Raw genomic sequence first — 14,954 nt, 5'->3', positions numbered from 1 at the left:
ACCACTGGTTCTTAACCTTGGGTTACTCAGGAGTTTTGGACTGCAACTCCCAGAAGCCTTCACCACCAACTGTGCTGGCTGGGTTTTCTGGGAGTTGCAGTTCAAAAACATCCGAGTAACAAAGGTTAAGAACCACTGGCCTAAACTGCTGAAAGCAAGGTGTGACAACCCCAGACCTACTGGGATATACCACAGTTTCACTAAGCTGCCACCAACCATTCCCTGTAAGGAGTCACACAGACCAGGAATGGATTTTTAACAAATAAAGGAATAAGGTTTATTTAAATCACACACAGGGAAAATAAAATGATCAAGTGAATAAGATACAGTAACGTGGCTTAGTCTCAATCATACATACACCAGTTTGGTTCACACAGAACACCTTTCAATAAAGCACAGACCCTGAACCCATCAGATCTGGCTACCCATACAGACACCTGAACCTATCAGGTAGGTACTGACTGACACACAGTAGTACCCTGTCTGACACACAGACTCCCACTCAAGCTTCTTCTCTCAGCTCTCCTCCAGCTTCTTCTTCTGCTCTCTACACAAACTCCACATATATATACAGTACAGCCCCTCCTCCTGATGTCCCGCCTTCCACTCCCCATAGGATGGAACTTTCCCTCCAACCCATGACAGACAGGTAACATCAGTCCTGTATGTAACACCTCCCCTCTTTATAAGTTGTTTTGTAGGGGGAAAGCTGAGGTGCTTTTCTCCAAAAAACAACCTGGATCCAAAACATACAAAAACAGTTATACATTAACATACAATACCATACTTACTCTAGGATAAACATATCAATTAGGCATTTAAACTTTTACCATTTACAATACATCACGTTACCTTTATTCATACAAACCGGGCATGTTTAATAAACAACAGGTACATTTAACTTTTTGGTCACCTAAATATATACATAGTCCATGTTTCTTTCGCCGTCTTCATTCTTCAGGTCTTCTTGATAAGGCGTCAGCAACACAGTTCACTGACCCTCTGACCACCTTCACTTCAAAGTCATAGTCTTGCAGGTTTAAAGCCCACCTCATAAGTTTGCTATTGTGGGTTTTCATTGTCTTTAACCATTGCAGTGGTGAATGGTCAGTGCACAGAATAAAATGTCTTCCCCAGATGTAAGGCTTGGCCTTCTGGATCGCGTAGACTATGGCCAGGCACTCCTTTTCCACGGTTGCCAAATGTCTCTCACCTTTCTGGAGTTTCCTACTCAGGTAGGACACTGGATGCTGGTCACCATTCTCATCCTCCTGGCAAAGAACTGCTCCTACCCCGCTGTTAGACGCATCGGTGTAGATGATGAACTCCCGGTCGAAGTCTGGAGCACGCAGCACTGGATAGTTGATGAGGGCCTCCTTCAACCTCTGGAACGCCTCCTCACAGTCGCTGGTCCACGGGATGCGGTCATCAGTCTTCTTCCTCGTCAGATCGGTCAGCGGAGCCGCAATCTCGCTAAACCTCGGGATGAACTTTCTGTAGTAGCCCACCAACCCAAGAAATGATTTGACTTTTTTCTTGGTGTTGGGTCTAGGCCAATCACGAACTGCTTCTATCTTGGCCTCTAGGGGTTTGATCACTCCTCCCCCTACTATGTGACCCAAATATTTTATTTCTGGGCTACCCAGCTGACACTTGCTCTCTTTGCAGGGCCTAGGCCAAAGCACTTCCTACCCTGGGTTAAAGTGCCTCTCCCTGCCTTCCTGGTCATCCCAAGCTTTCTTTCTGACCTTTTGAGCTTGCAGGGTCTCTGCTGCTAGCTCTAGGTTTCTCTTTAGGTCATTTCTTAAAGAGTCTATATCTGTCACAACATCTTGTGGGTCATCCTGGGTGATCTGCTCCCAATTTTGTTTGATCAAATCAAGGGGCCCTTTCACCCTTCTCCCAAACAAGAGTTCAAACGGACTGAACCCGGTACTGGCTTGTGGCACTGATTGATAAGCAAACAAAAGGGATTGCAGCTTCTGGTCCCAATTGTTTGGATTCTCCGCCAAGTAAGCCCTAATCATGCGCATCAAAGTCCCATTGAACTTTTCCGTTAACCCATTACTTTCAGGGTGATAGGCAGTGGTTTCCTTGTGTTTAATTCCACAGATTTGCCATAACCGTTTCATGAGCTTCGATGTAAACGATGCGCCCAAATCTGTGATTATTTCTGAGGCGAATCCCATCCTGGACATGTACCCCACCAAGGCATCTGCCACTGTGTTAGTTTCAATGTTAGTCAAGGGTATGGCTTCAGGGTACCTCGTGGCATGGTCCACAATGGTGAGAATGAACCTGTTCCCCCTCTTTGTGGCCTTGGGCAAAGGTCCCACAATATCCACCCCTATACATTTGAACGGAGTGTCAATCACAGGCAAAGGGCACAACTTTGCTTTGGTCCTGTCACGGTTATTCCCCTGCCTCTGACACACATCACATTGTTTACAGTACTCCTTGATCTGCTTCCCTATTTCAGGCCAGTAAAAATTCTGTGTAATTCTTTGTTGTGTTTTGTTCACCCCTAAGTGCGCAGCAAACATGTCAGAGTGCCCCCTTTTTAAGATCATGGGGCGATACTTTTCAGGTACCACCAGCTGACTTCTGATCCCATCTCCCCCTTTTGAGATATCCCTCAGGGTCTCTCTATATAAAATTCCCTTTTCCTCTCGAAATCTCACTGGGGTTTCAGGTGTTAGCTGGGCGTCTGTCACCTGTTCAAAACACTTTTGGAGAGTGGCGTCTGCCTTTTGCTCTTGGCCAAATCGGCTGTCTGTGGTTAAAGTTTCCACCACAGCTTCGGAACTCCCCTCTGCTTCCATCTCGGGCTCATCAGTACCCCCCTGAACTGTCCCCGTGGTAGCTTGTGAACGTGTAATCACTAGCACCCGTTTCACATGTTCAGCCAGGTCATTTCCCACGAGCACGGCTGCTGGCAGAGTCGATGAAATCGCTAGCCGCCAAACTCCCCTCCAGCCTTGAAAGTTCACAGGTACCTCAGCTACTGGCAGCGAGATCACCTGTCCCTCAATCCCTGCCACCTTTATGCTCTCATTCGGGATTATATACTCCCTAGGAATAATATCTGGATGGCACAGGGTCACCTGGGAACAAGTATCCCTCAGCCCCCTATACTGATGGTCAAATATTCCTACGTCCACCCCTGCGGTTTCAAACAACTGCGAATCTGTTCTCACTAGCAAGCAGCGCTTGACCTCCACAAGAGGACCATTTTCCCCAGCCTGATCAGCAGATGTAACTGTTCCAGATTGAGTAGCCATGGCAACAGGCTCCCTCAGTGGCAAGGAGCTTTGCTCTTTCTGGACACAGAACACAGCTTTTGGCTTGGTTCCACTCAAATCATGAGACACATTTCCTTTTAGCTGCTTTAATTTCTCACACTCTGAGATTAGATGGCCCTTTCCTTGACAGAAATAACATTTTCTGCTGTATTTTGAGTCTTTCTCATCTTGTTTTGGTTTTCCCTCCAAAATCTGAGGTCTTGGTTTCGTGTCTGAGGGCTTCCCTTCACCATGGGCTCCTCCCCCTTGCTGGTTTTTTCCCGGTCCCTGAGAGTACTTGCTGTAGGTTTCTTTAGGTTTACCTATCGATTTCCCCTCACCTAAGGGCTTTCTTATTTGGGAAATAAAATCTGCGATCTCGGCCGCTTCTGCCACAGATCTAGGTTTCCTTTCCCTCACCTGGAACTTCAGTTCCCCATGCAGGACTGAATAAAACTGTTCCAGCGCTATCAGGTCTTTGAGCTGCTGGAAGGTCTCTGTTCCCTCCTGAGATAGCCATTTCTCTAGCAGCCTCACCAGTTGGGCCCCCACTTGGGTAAAAGTCTGCTCTGGTTTCTTTGTGAGTGACCTGAATCTCTGCCTCAGCTGTTCCGCATTTATCCCATGTCTGGCAAACACCAGTTTTTTAAACTCTGCAAAATTTTTTAGCAGCTCCTCTGGCATCTCTGCATAGACTTCTGCCAGGCTGCCACTGATTAAAGATCGCATAATGGTCATCTTCTCAGTTTCCCTTACTGAGAAGTCCACAAACGCTCTTTCCACGAGGGAAAAGAACACCTCAGGGCAATCTCCCTTGTGGTATACAGGGAATTTCTTCAGGTCAGTTTTAGACAATTGGCCTCCCTCAGAATCCCTATTGTTATTATTGTTCTGGTTCATCAGTTCCAATTTTCTTAACTCAAACGCCATTTTCTCTCTCTCCAACTCAAATTGTCTTTGCCTCTCCCTTTCCTGCATTCTTTCTCTCTCTAATCTTTGCTCCATTTCCCTCACCCTCAGTTCATGCTGTTGGACTATGAGCATTTTCCTGAGTTCTGGGTTCTGCTCTCCCGTGCTCTCATCCTGCACTGAGCCAAATTCATCCTCAGAACCTTGGTCTACCTGGGGTTCCCTCGCTTCACCCATTTCTGCCATTTGGCTTCGAGTCAAGGGCATAATCCCCCCCCAGAACAGGCTGCTTTCAAAAGTCAAGCCTCCAAATAAAGCGACCACTTTTTTTTTCTTTTGCCTCAGAACCAGCCTTCTATAGATTGCTGCTGTTCTTCAGCACTAACTTGCAACTGTTGCCAGCCAGAGTCCACCCCCCTCTGCTAGGCCTCTCAGCAGACAAGCTAGATCACTGCTACTTCACTCAGCTTTGCCTCAGCTTTTTTCCCGCCAAAACAGGTTGCCTCAGAGCTCCCTAATCTAGTCCCACCAATCTGAGGTCACACGTTCTTCCACTAGCCTGCCTCCCCGTGAGGTAAGCCTAGAAGATTACCTACGCGCTCTCAGATTGTCCCTGACTAGACCCCCCTTGCTCTGGGCACACTTGCCAAGGCTTTGCTGTACCACTGGACAACTGGACCAGTCGTATCCCACACGCTGGACACCAATCAATGTGACAACCCCAGACCTACTGGGATATACCACAGTTTCACTAAGCTGCCACCAACCATTCCCTGTAAGGAGTCACACAGACCAGGAATGGATTTTTAACAAATAAAGGAATAAGGTTTATTTAAATCACACACAGGGAAAATAAAATGATCAAGTGAATAAGATACAGTAACGTGGCTTAGTCTCAATCATACATACACCAGTTTGGTTCACACAGAACACCTTTAAATAAAGCACAGACCCTGAACCCATCAGTTCTGGCTACCCATACAGACACCTGAACCTATCAGGTAGGTACTGACTGACACACAGTAGTACCCTGTCTGACACACAGACTCCCACTCAAGCTTCTTCTCTCAGCTCTCCTCCAGCTTCTTCTTCTGCTCTCTACACAAACTCCACATATATATACAGTACAGCCCCTCCTCCTGATGTCCCGCCTTCCACTCCCCATAGGATGGAACTTTCCCTCCAACCCATGACAGACAGGTAACATCAGTGCTGTATGTAACACAAGGTATTGAACAAATATCATTTCCATAATTTATATGAAACTGCAGTCTTGCATGAGCCTTCTGTCATATGAAACCTGTAAAATCATCCCTCTCTTTTCCAAGAGAGTCCCAGTGTGAAACTTTTTCATCTGTCTGTCTGTCTGTCTGTCTGTCTGTCTGTCTGTCTGTCTGTCTGTCTGTCTGTCTGTCTGTCTGTCTGTCTGTCTGTCTGTCTGTCTGTTTCTCAGTACTGTTCCCCTTGATAAGTGACCAATGTATTCTTGGAATGACAGTACCCCATGAAGTAGTGTCATTATAAGAGGGCTTTAGGGATAAAAGTTGGTAGCCTCTACTCATGGAAACTCCATCACTTCCAGTCTGAGTCAGAACAATACTTCATGCAACATCATTCCAGAACTCTGAGGCAGCAGCACTCTTGCCACTATTTAAGCTCGAGGAAGGCCCAAAAGTTTTAGGATGTTTTCAACAGAGACTCTGAAAATGCCCTCCATCTTGCAAAATAGGGTGACCCCCTCGCCCCAAAAAAAGAGGAGGAGGAGGAGGAAAAGCAAAGTGTGCTACTTAGGAAGGCATTGTAACTTTTCCTTGGACTTAGAATCTAATTGGTTCACTGACCATGGTTAGAAAGTGAACCATTGTAAAACAAACTCCAGACAAATAGACAAAGAGCGTTAATGTCACTTATATTCACTGGTTACTTCTTTTATGCAGGAAGCAATCGGTTTTATGACAATATTGAAGATATGATTGGATACAGACCACTGCCATTGATTAAATGGTGTTGGAAGCTCCTCACTCCTGGGATTTGTGCAGTAAGTAATAAAAATATGATTAACATAGTAGAGCCATCTGTAAAATTTTTGAAAAGGTTTTCACTCAATTCTTTTGTGGAAATGCTGGAGTAGTAGGCCATTGCATTTGTATACAGATATGATAATAAAAGAAGTGCACCTCTAAAATGTGCATATTTCCTGGTGCCCCTTTGAAAAAAAAATCACATCGACAAGAACAGACAACACTTTGTATAACAAATGTTATTTCATTTATTTAAGTATTTCCTTAATTATTCATTTTAGGCAAAAGTAGCCTCTAGTTTTTCTTTCCTTTCTTTTCCTAATACATCCTGATGCAGACAAGGATATGGTGCATGCTATCTTCTTTAAATGTGATCACACAATGATTCTTATATTGCATCTGCCCTATGTAGCTATTAGCGGAAGAATTGTATACATTATGTTTTGATTTCCACATGTCAAGGACGTGCTTTATCTTCTTACGTCTCTTTTGGGCCACACTTCTTGTTTTATCTGGAAGTTGAGTCATGGCAACTTCCAGATAACCTCATCCAGATGACTGAGAATCTTCACAGATATACTTCTTATTCTAGTTGTTCATGCATCCCTCCAAAGTTACACCTGAGAATGGCATGCAAAATGATGCATGGTAGGATATCACTGGGTTGAAAGTAGAATCATCCATCCCTTTGTGGGCAGAAGTTCTTTCCAGTCAACAGCCAATTGTAGCTCTAAATTGTTTTGCACAGTTGTGCATTTATTTGGTCTTTAAATGAAGGTGAAATAGCATTTAAATCCAAAAAGTGATTCCGTTCTGCAAAAGTCTTTTGAGTGTGATTTGAATGAAAAATAGTGGTGACCTCCTTTCCATTTAGTTTCAGAGTTTAACCTAAGTCCCATTCAGACATTCAGGAAGAGGTTAATCTGAACTCATGAGGGGGCAAACAGTTTAAGCCCTTCCCACCTCTTTTGACATGGACAGGGACTGCCTGAATTGGAAAAGCCTTGTTCCATGTAAAGAGGCTTCAAACAGTCAGGAAACCTGGTTTTTAGGTTCCCCAGTTGTGTGGAGAGGCTCTAGATATTGCAGTCTTCTCTGAAGACTGTCTCTTTTCATGTGTTGGGCCAGTATGTTCTCCTTGCTTAGACTATTGCTTTTCTGATGCCTGAAGAGGGTTCTTGTATTTCAGTGAACTGCAGCTGAAGGAGGAGGTTCTTGAGCAGTTGTTTAATTATTTGATTGTGGTTAATATGTTCCTCCTTATTTTTTAGGGAATCTTCATCTTTTTCCTGGTGAAATATAAGCCACTGAAGTACAACAATATATACATATATCCCGATTGGGGCTATGGTATTGGATGGATGATGGCTCTCTCCTCCATGGTTTGCATTCCTTTGTGGATCTGTATTCAGTTGTGGAAAATGGAAGGAACCATCATAGAGGTGATGCACATTTTCATAACTATATTGCTCCACATAGAGTTTGAAGGACTGCAGAGGAAAACATATTAATCTGAGTCACTTACCATCAGCTTTTCAGAACTCGTGATATCTACGTTGCTACCTGTGTACTGGGCCCAGTTTCTGTGATATAACAGGAGCTGTCATAAATGGTTATCAACAACCCACACACTCACTCTGGCTTTGGTGCAGAATGTGATATTTCCAAGTTCTTATAAAATGCAAGTTCTTTGGACAGATACCACTATAATCTCTTGCATTGTCATGGGTGTTCAGTGACCCTAAAGCAGTGGTTCCCAACCTTTATCAAGTTGTGACCCCCTTTTATAATAGCCAAGTAACTTGAGACCCACCACCACCACATTTGAATGAAAAGGTTTTTTTAATAGGTAAAGTTATCTCTTCTCAGAAAACAGAGGCATCGTTCCCCAAACAAGAGGCCTGGTTCTCTTACATACACACTAATGTGAACATACTTCTGCTAAAGGTCAAGGGAGAAATTATTTAACAAGAGCTACAACACTGTAAGATGACCCCCCAAGTCCCCCCCCCAGTAAACAATTTGCAACCCCTTTGTATTTCACTGTTTATGTACATAGTCCTTCTCCTTGTCCCTCTATGAGACTAGCAATTAAATCACAAATTCTCTAATCAATGGCTACTAGATGTCTAGATATTGCCTGAACAATTTGGGAACCATATGAATATAAATCTCTGGGCAATCACAGTGGGAGTGTGTTGTTATCCTCATGTCCTGTTTGTGAACATTCCATTGCATACTGTGAGAAACAGGCTGCTGAAAGAGATGGGTATTTGGTCTAAACAAACAGGAGTTTTCTTAGGTCCTTAATTTTTCTATTTTGACTGAATGTTGAAACTACATTCAAAACCCTGTTCCCCAATTATTCATCCGTGCAGGAAGCAAATGATAAAACTTTCAATGGCTGCCAGCTTGCAGTTAACAAGTCCCCACTGAAATTGTTGAATGAACACAAACCAGCAAAAGTGCATAACACTGAGAATCACAGTAGTGAGTTGTAAATCGTCTGTGCATTCCACATGTGTGACTAAGCAGTAGATTTCAGCCTATAGTTACCTGTTTTAGAACAAGCTGATAACTCCTTAGAACAGGAAAGGACGTTAAACTATTATTTGTATTTGACTAGGCATGTTGGTGTTTTACAGGGCTAGTAAGCAAAGTTTTCTGGACAGAATGGTGGCAATCTGGGTGTGAATGAAATCTCAGTAGTTCCATTGTCATAGATCACTATTTGGTAGGGTTTAGGCTTATTGGAACTGCAAGCCTCTGCAGGCGTGGGATGGTCAATTAAAATGATCTGCCCTGGGAGACTGATGGATCCAAATGGTTTCCTGCTGTTTTTCAGGAGTTTCCAGAAATTTTGGCAGGCAATCCTGTCAAGGCTTTGGTGGATCCCTGGAATGCAGAGGTGGCCAGAGCTATTGGCATGATCTGGCTTTGGTGCAGAATGTGATATTTCCAAGTTCTTATAAAATGCAAGTTCTCCTCCCATGAAGTGCAGTCAAACTGTTCCTTGGTTTACTAAGGAGCTGGGGATGATGAAATGAGTGGGATGAAGACTAGAATGACAATGGTGGAAAACTACAAATTGTGAAACTTTTGAAAACAGAAATTGGTCTAGATCAGGAGTTTCTAAAGGTCCTGTGAATGGTCGCTTCAGACCTGCTGGGTTTCAAGGAGGAGGACAGTGGGAGAAAGTGAAAGGAATGCAGAATTAGAAAGAGAGAGTGGAGGAAGTTAGCAAGTAAAGGATGTGGACATACCACCTTCTGGCTCTAACCCCATTTACTGATTTTTTTTTCATTTTTTTTCATTTCATGTATTGGTAATATATTACAAAAAAAAAAAAAAAACCCACAGTGGAAAGGATTCTCCTTTCTCAACTGCAATGAAATGTAAACAAACACCCAGGATATTAAAATACTACAAAAAGAATAAAAGGGAATGGTCCAACGGAGGCCTACATGGTTTGTAAACCACAGGTTACAGTTGTGTATTAAGTTTTGCTAGTCCCGGGTGAGTGGGACATGGTGGGCTGAATTCAGTTTGTTGGATCAAATTATTCAGGCCAGGACAAAAGTGTAACAAGCAAGAAGAGGAGACATAGCTTAGCAGAAGAGTATGAGAATATTGACATTTCATCCAGAAAATACCAGGTTCTGTCTCTGGTATCCTCAAAAGGATTGGGAATGGAAAACACACTTGTCTAGTGTTACCAGTCTTAGTAGGTAACACAGAATTCTTTAGACAGGTAGTCTAACTTAACACAAGACATCTTTCTGTGTTAGGCTGATGGTTGTAAGGAGCCCTCCCTCTATCATGGTCCATAAGCCATCTCTATCTTGATGGTTATGATAAGCAATTCTTATGGAAAGCTGACTGCAGCAAGATGTCAACATAGTTCACCTTTCAGATTTACATATGTGTACCAATATAGTTTTGACTAGTGGTGGTGAACCTTTTTGGGCTCGCATGCCCAAACTGGGGGGGGGGGAACAGTGTGCAATACGGCGGCGGTGGACCCAGAAGTGACAGAGGAGGACTGAAAGGGGGAATCCCGGCATGGAGGTGCCTCAAGACCCCACCATGGATCCGCTGCCAGCACCAGGGTCTTGTACACACGCACTTGGTGAAGGCAGGGGCGTTGTTCTCCTCCACCTGCCTGCCTGCCTCCAGCACCACCCCCATTTTCCTCTCCAGTTCCCCCTGGGTCTTTGTCCCTTTAAGGAAGGGAGGGGGTGTCCTACATCATTAGAGGGAGGCAGGGGGAGATGGAAGGCAAGTTATTTTCTCTCCTTCCTTTGTTTCCATCTGCTGGTGCTCACAGGATTCAAGGGAGGACAGGATCTCCTTACTCCCCCCCTACACACACATACACTTTCTCAGGTTTGGCTGTGTGGGGCAGGGGGAGTAGTGATCCAGTGACCTATGGCTTGCATGCCGGCAGAAAGGGCTGCACATGCCAGCTGTGGCACGCATGCCATAGGTTCGCCATTGCTGATTTAGACTCTGTATGCTCATGTCTGTGTGTCTGCAAATGTGTGCAATAAATAGTTACAGAAATAGCTAGTGTATTGCATTTTCTTTGTTTTTCTCCCTCCAGAGATTCAGAAAACTGATTGTCGCCAGTCCAGATTTGAAAATGAGAGGAAAGCTTGGAGCAAGTTTATATGCTGCTACGGTAAATGACTATGATGCGAAACGGAAAGGTGATGGCAACATTTCAGCCATCACAGAAAAAGAGACACACTTCTGAAAGAACTTTATTTTGAATATTTTTATAAATAAATAAGTAAATAAATAAATAAAATACTTCACATAATTATAGGGGCCAGCTTGTTTTGCACAACTTTATTAACAAGTTAATTTTAAGGTGAACTTGTATACTTGTTTAAAAGTGATTTTTAATTATTATATAAGTAACGATTATATAAATATATATATAAATATATAAATATCAAAATGAAATAGAATTGTTTGTTAGTGATGACTTGTAATATGGTGGTACCAGTACATGTTTTATAGATCCTAAAAGGACCTGTATAATGTGTTGTAAAACTTTTATACTTTGGTTTGTTTGTTTTTTTAAAAGGCATGGTGTTATATAGCTGTACACTTTCTAATTTGTAAACATTTCAGACCATTTCAGCTTCTACTGTATGTATATAAAGGGGATCACAGTGTCCTTATATTAATATCAAAGGGAATTATCTCAGATGTGTAGTTTGTTTAAATATGTTACTTCCCATGGGTGTTGATCTAAATCTTTTTCTTGACTGTTTAATAGGTTTGCCAAATGTCATTAGAGTAAGTTGTCTGTCCTTATGCTTTTCAAGTATACGTAGCAAAGAAATGATACAAACTTAAATTAACCAAGTCAGCTCTGATATTTGGCAGAACTCCTCTTACAGATTTTGGAGCAATGCCTTTCAGAACAGTCCGCTGAATCTAATATTTGTTTTACAGATTGGACCCAATCCAGATAACTCTGTGGCTGAAATCCTGTTGTTTCAGCTTATGGTACATGATGCTGATGATGTGATCAGTCACAGTCATTTTGTATTTTAAAAAATTAAAAATTACAGATTCCTGCCCCCGCCGCCACCACACCTTTCATCATGGTGCTGCATTAATGAAAGACTGTCCTCAGTGTATTCCCCATGATGAAACATCCCTGTCTTCAAAAGGCCAAAAGGAGGAGCCTGGTGACCACATATCAGTCAGGGAAAACTCAACCCCAGGGAAAATTCTAGAGCAGATTATAAAGTGGTCATCCAGAAACCAATGCATTAATAACTAGAATGCAACTTGGATTTGTCAAGAACTAATTCATAACTAACAAGATACACAGGTGATTACAAATTCATCTTCAGAGTGTGTGTATGAATGGCTCGTTCCCAAACTGGGAAAAGATAACAAGTGGGGTACCACAAGGCTCAGTCCTGGGCCCGGTGCTCTTCAGCATTTTTATGAATAACTTGGATGAAAGGGTGCAGGGAGTACTTTTCAGATTTGCAAATAACACAGAATTGGGTGGAACAGCTAATACCTTGGAAGACAGGAACAAAGCTGAAGACAAGAACAAAACTCAAAACGATCTTGATAGGTTCAGTAGGGATAAGTGCAAGATTCTTCACGGGGGGGGGAATAAATACACAATTACAAGATGGGGGGATACTTGGCTCATTAATACTTTGAGGGAGAAGGATCTTGGAATTGTTGTAGATCAAAAGCTGAATATGAGCCGAGAGTGCAATGTGGCTGCAAATAAAGCGAATGCTATTTTAGGATGCATTAATAGAAGTATAAGCTCCAAATCCCACGAGGTATTTGTCCCTCTCTATTCAGCAATGGTTAGGCCTCACCTTGAATTCTGTGTCCAGTTCTGGACACTACACTTTAAGAAGGATGCCAGCACACTGGAGCACATTCGGAGGAGGGCAACAACGATGATCAGGGGGCTGGAAACCAAACCCTATGAGGAAAGCCTGAAAGAAGTCCGCATGTTTAGCCTTGAGAAAAGAAGATTGTGAGGAGATATGATGGTACTTTTCAAATACTTGGAAGGTAGTCATGCAGAGAAGAGCAGGATCTGTTCTTAATTATCCAGAGTGCAGGACACATAGTATAATGGACTCAAGTTACAGGAACCTAGATTTAGGTTGAATATCAGGAAAAATGTGTTGTTAGAACAGTATGACTATGGAACCAATTACCTTGGGAGGTGGTGAGGTGGAGGCATTAAAAAGAAAAATAGACTACAGTCAGATCTACTTTGATTTGAATTCCTGCATTGAGCAGGGGGTTGGACCTGGTGGCCTTATAGGGCCCTTCCAACTCCATGATTCTTTGGTTCCACGATTCTATAAAAGAGATTGCATGGGAGACTCAGATCCTTTGGGGAGGGAGACCAATTAATTTCTGAAAAACCACAGCTGATGATGATGTCATCAGCCTTGCACAGCATAAGTTATGCTACTGGATATGCTATGACTACAAACCTGCGCAGGTATTCAGGATAGGGCCAACCTGTATAAATGAGGAAAGGGACGAGAGAGTCTCCATCTCTTCCACTAGGTCTCTATTCAGATACAGAATGATAGTTTTAAGAGGCCAGAGTGCAAGTTCTCCGTATGATGATCAGAAATCCTGGTTTTCATGGATATTGAGAGCCCCTGCATATAGTGGGGTCTTCCCTTTTTAGGCTATTGCTTTCCTTGTTAAGAAAGTGATATCAAAGGGGGCAAATTTACTCTGCTGTTTTTCCTCATATGTTCGGGTTAAACCTATCCTGAGTAGCTGAATAGGATTTAACTAGGTTGGTCCATCCACCCTTTGGCATTGTATGTCTTGAACAGCAGCTACCACACCTCAGGGAAGTCATCTTTAGGTCTTTCAGAAGTTTTATAAGCAAGTTCATATGGATCACCGGAGTTTCTGTTCCAAAGGAATAAATAGGTTTGACCAGCCCTATTAGCCCATGGGTCAAATCTGATCTTGTTTGCAGTAGAACACTCTCCTGCGATCTGAAAATTGGTCACATGCTCACATATTTTGGACTTTGGAGGTCTGCACCCATCCCTCTGGCCTACCGAGCCCAAAATATATATTTCCTTTAAGAAGGCTTTTCAAGAAAACAAACTGAAAAAGCCCTTTGATGCCTCATAGTGAGCACCTCGTATATATATTTAATGGCAGGGAGCAGGGATGGGGGTTGAAGCACGGCAAAATTCCATTCCATGCCTGCTGATGATGCAAGGAGACTTCTAAAAGTTAAAACTTGGAATGGGAGTAGCCCTTTTGGCAATCGGAGGCCATAGACAATCGGGGGGGGGGTGCTCTTGGTTCCTCTTGTAGTGGTACTTCCTTCACCAGAGCTTTTTTTCCTGCCATCCTTTGTCTTACATCCAGATGAACACATGGGGTACTGCAACCCTCCAGAGTCAGGTTTGGAAGAATGGGGAGGGGAAAGGATTGCTGCCCTTCCAATTTCTGCCAGGTTTTGTCATTCCACAGCAGAAAACCACTACTGAATCATGTCCCATATCTTTTGTAAAGTGGAAGAACTTCCACTTTGAGCCTTCGATAATACATTGGAAGAGCCTTCGAGAATGCATTGGAAGAACTTCCTTTTCTAGGAATAAAACAATAAAAACTGGCCTTCTTGCTTTCCTGCTTTCCACACTTGTAAAAATATGACAGGCAAAATTCACCATTGAATTATTATGTCCCACTCCACTCCCAAACTTCCTGTAGAAATTATTTTTAATATGTCAGAAGTGCTACTAATGTAGTAGATCATAAAAGCAGGTGCTGTTTCTTTTCCTTTTTTGCAAATATTCACTTGTTTTTCTTTGCTAATGACTGCATAAAATATCTCACTTTCTTTTGGATTTGGCTTTCGTTTCCTTGTGTTTTGTTTCCAAAGAAATTGGGTTTGTGTATATGACATTGGAAGAATGGTATAATGAAGTGGCAGGAAATGATGTGACCTTAAAACCAATAACCACTCTCCAGAAACTGTTGAAAGCAGATGTTCTTTAAAACACTGATGAATGCAATTGTGATGATATGTACTGTTTGTATGGCATTTAGGCATGTTCCTGTACTCATGTTGTTCATCTTTAAAAGGTTTCTCCTCCTGGTTCAGAGATCACAATTTTAAAACAGACTGAACTTGTCTGTAGGTGTGTGTGTTTTAATGCTTTGGAAAATATCACCAATAACCTAATCAAAACAGAGC

General features: G+C 42.8%; 1 protein-coding gene across 1 annotated transcript in view; it reads left to right on the top strand.

The window, feature by feature from the left end:
- Window positions 1–11,413, top strand: part of SLC6A11 (solute carrier family 6 member 11) — a 142,145-nt gene extending 130,732 nt beyond the window's left edge. The window contains exons 13-15 of the mRNA XM_020815394.3: window positions 6,128–6,228; window positions 7,483–7,653; window positions 10,815–11,413. Coding sequence (XP_020671053.3) covers window positions 6,128–6,228; window positions 7,483–7,653; window positions 10,815–10,967 — 425 coding nt within the window. The 3' untranslated portion in view covers window positions 10,968–11,413. The remainder of the gene's footprint in view (window positions 1–6,127; window positions 6,229–7,482; window positions 7,654–10,814) is intronic.
- Window positions 11,414–14,954: the final 3,541 nt, after the last annotated feature.

This window comes from Pogona vitticeps, chromosome 2 (assembly GCF_051106095.1).
Source record: "Pogona vitticeps strain Pit_001003342236 chromosome 2, PviZW2.1, whole genome shotgun sequence".
NCBI classification, from domain to species: domain Eukaryota; kingdom Metazoa; phylum Chordata; class Lepidosauria; order Squamata; family Agamidae; genus Pogona; species Pogona vitticeps.
This window is presented reverse-complemented; position numbering and strand designations above follow the sequence as displayed.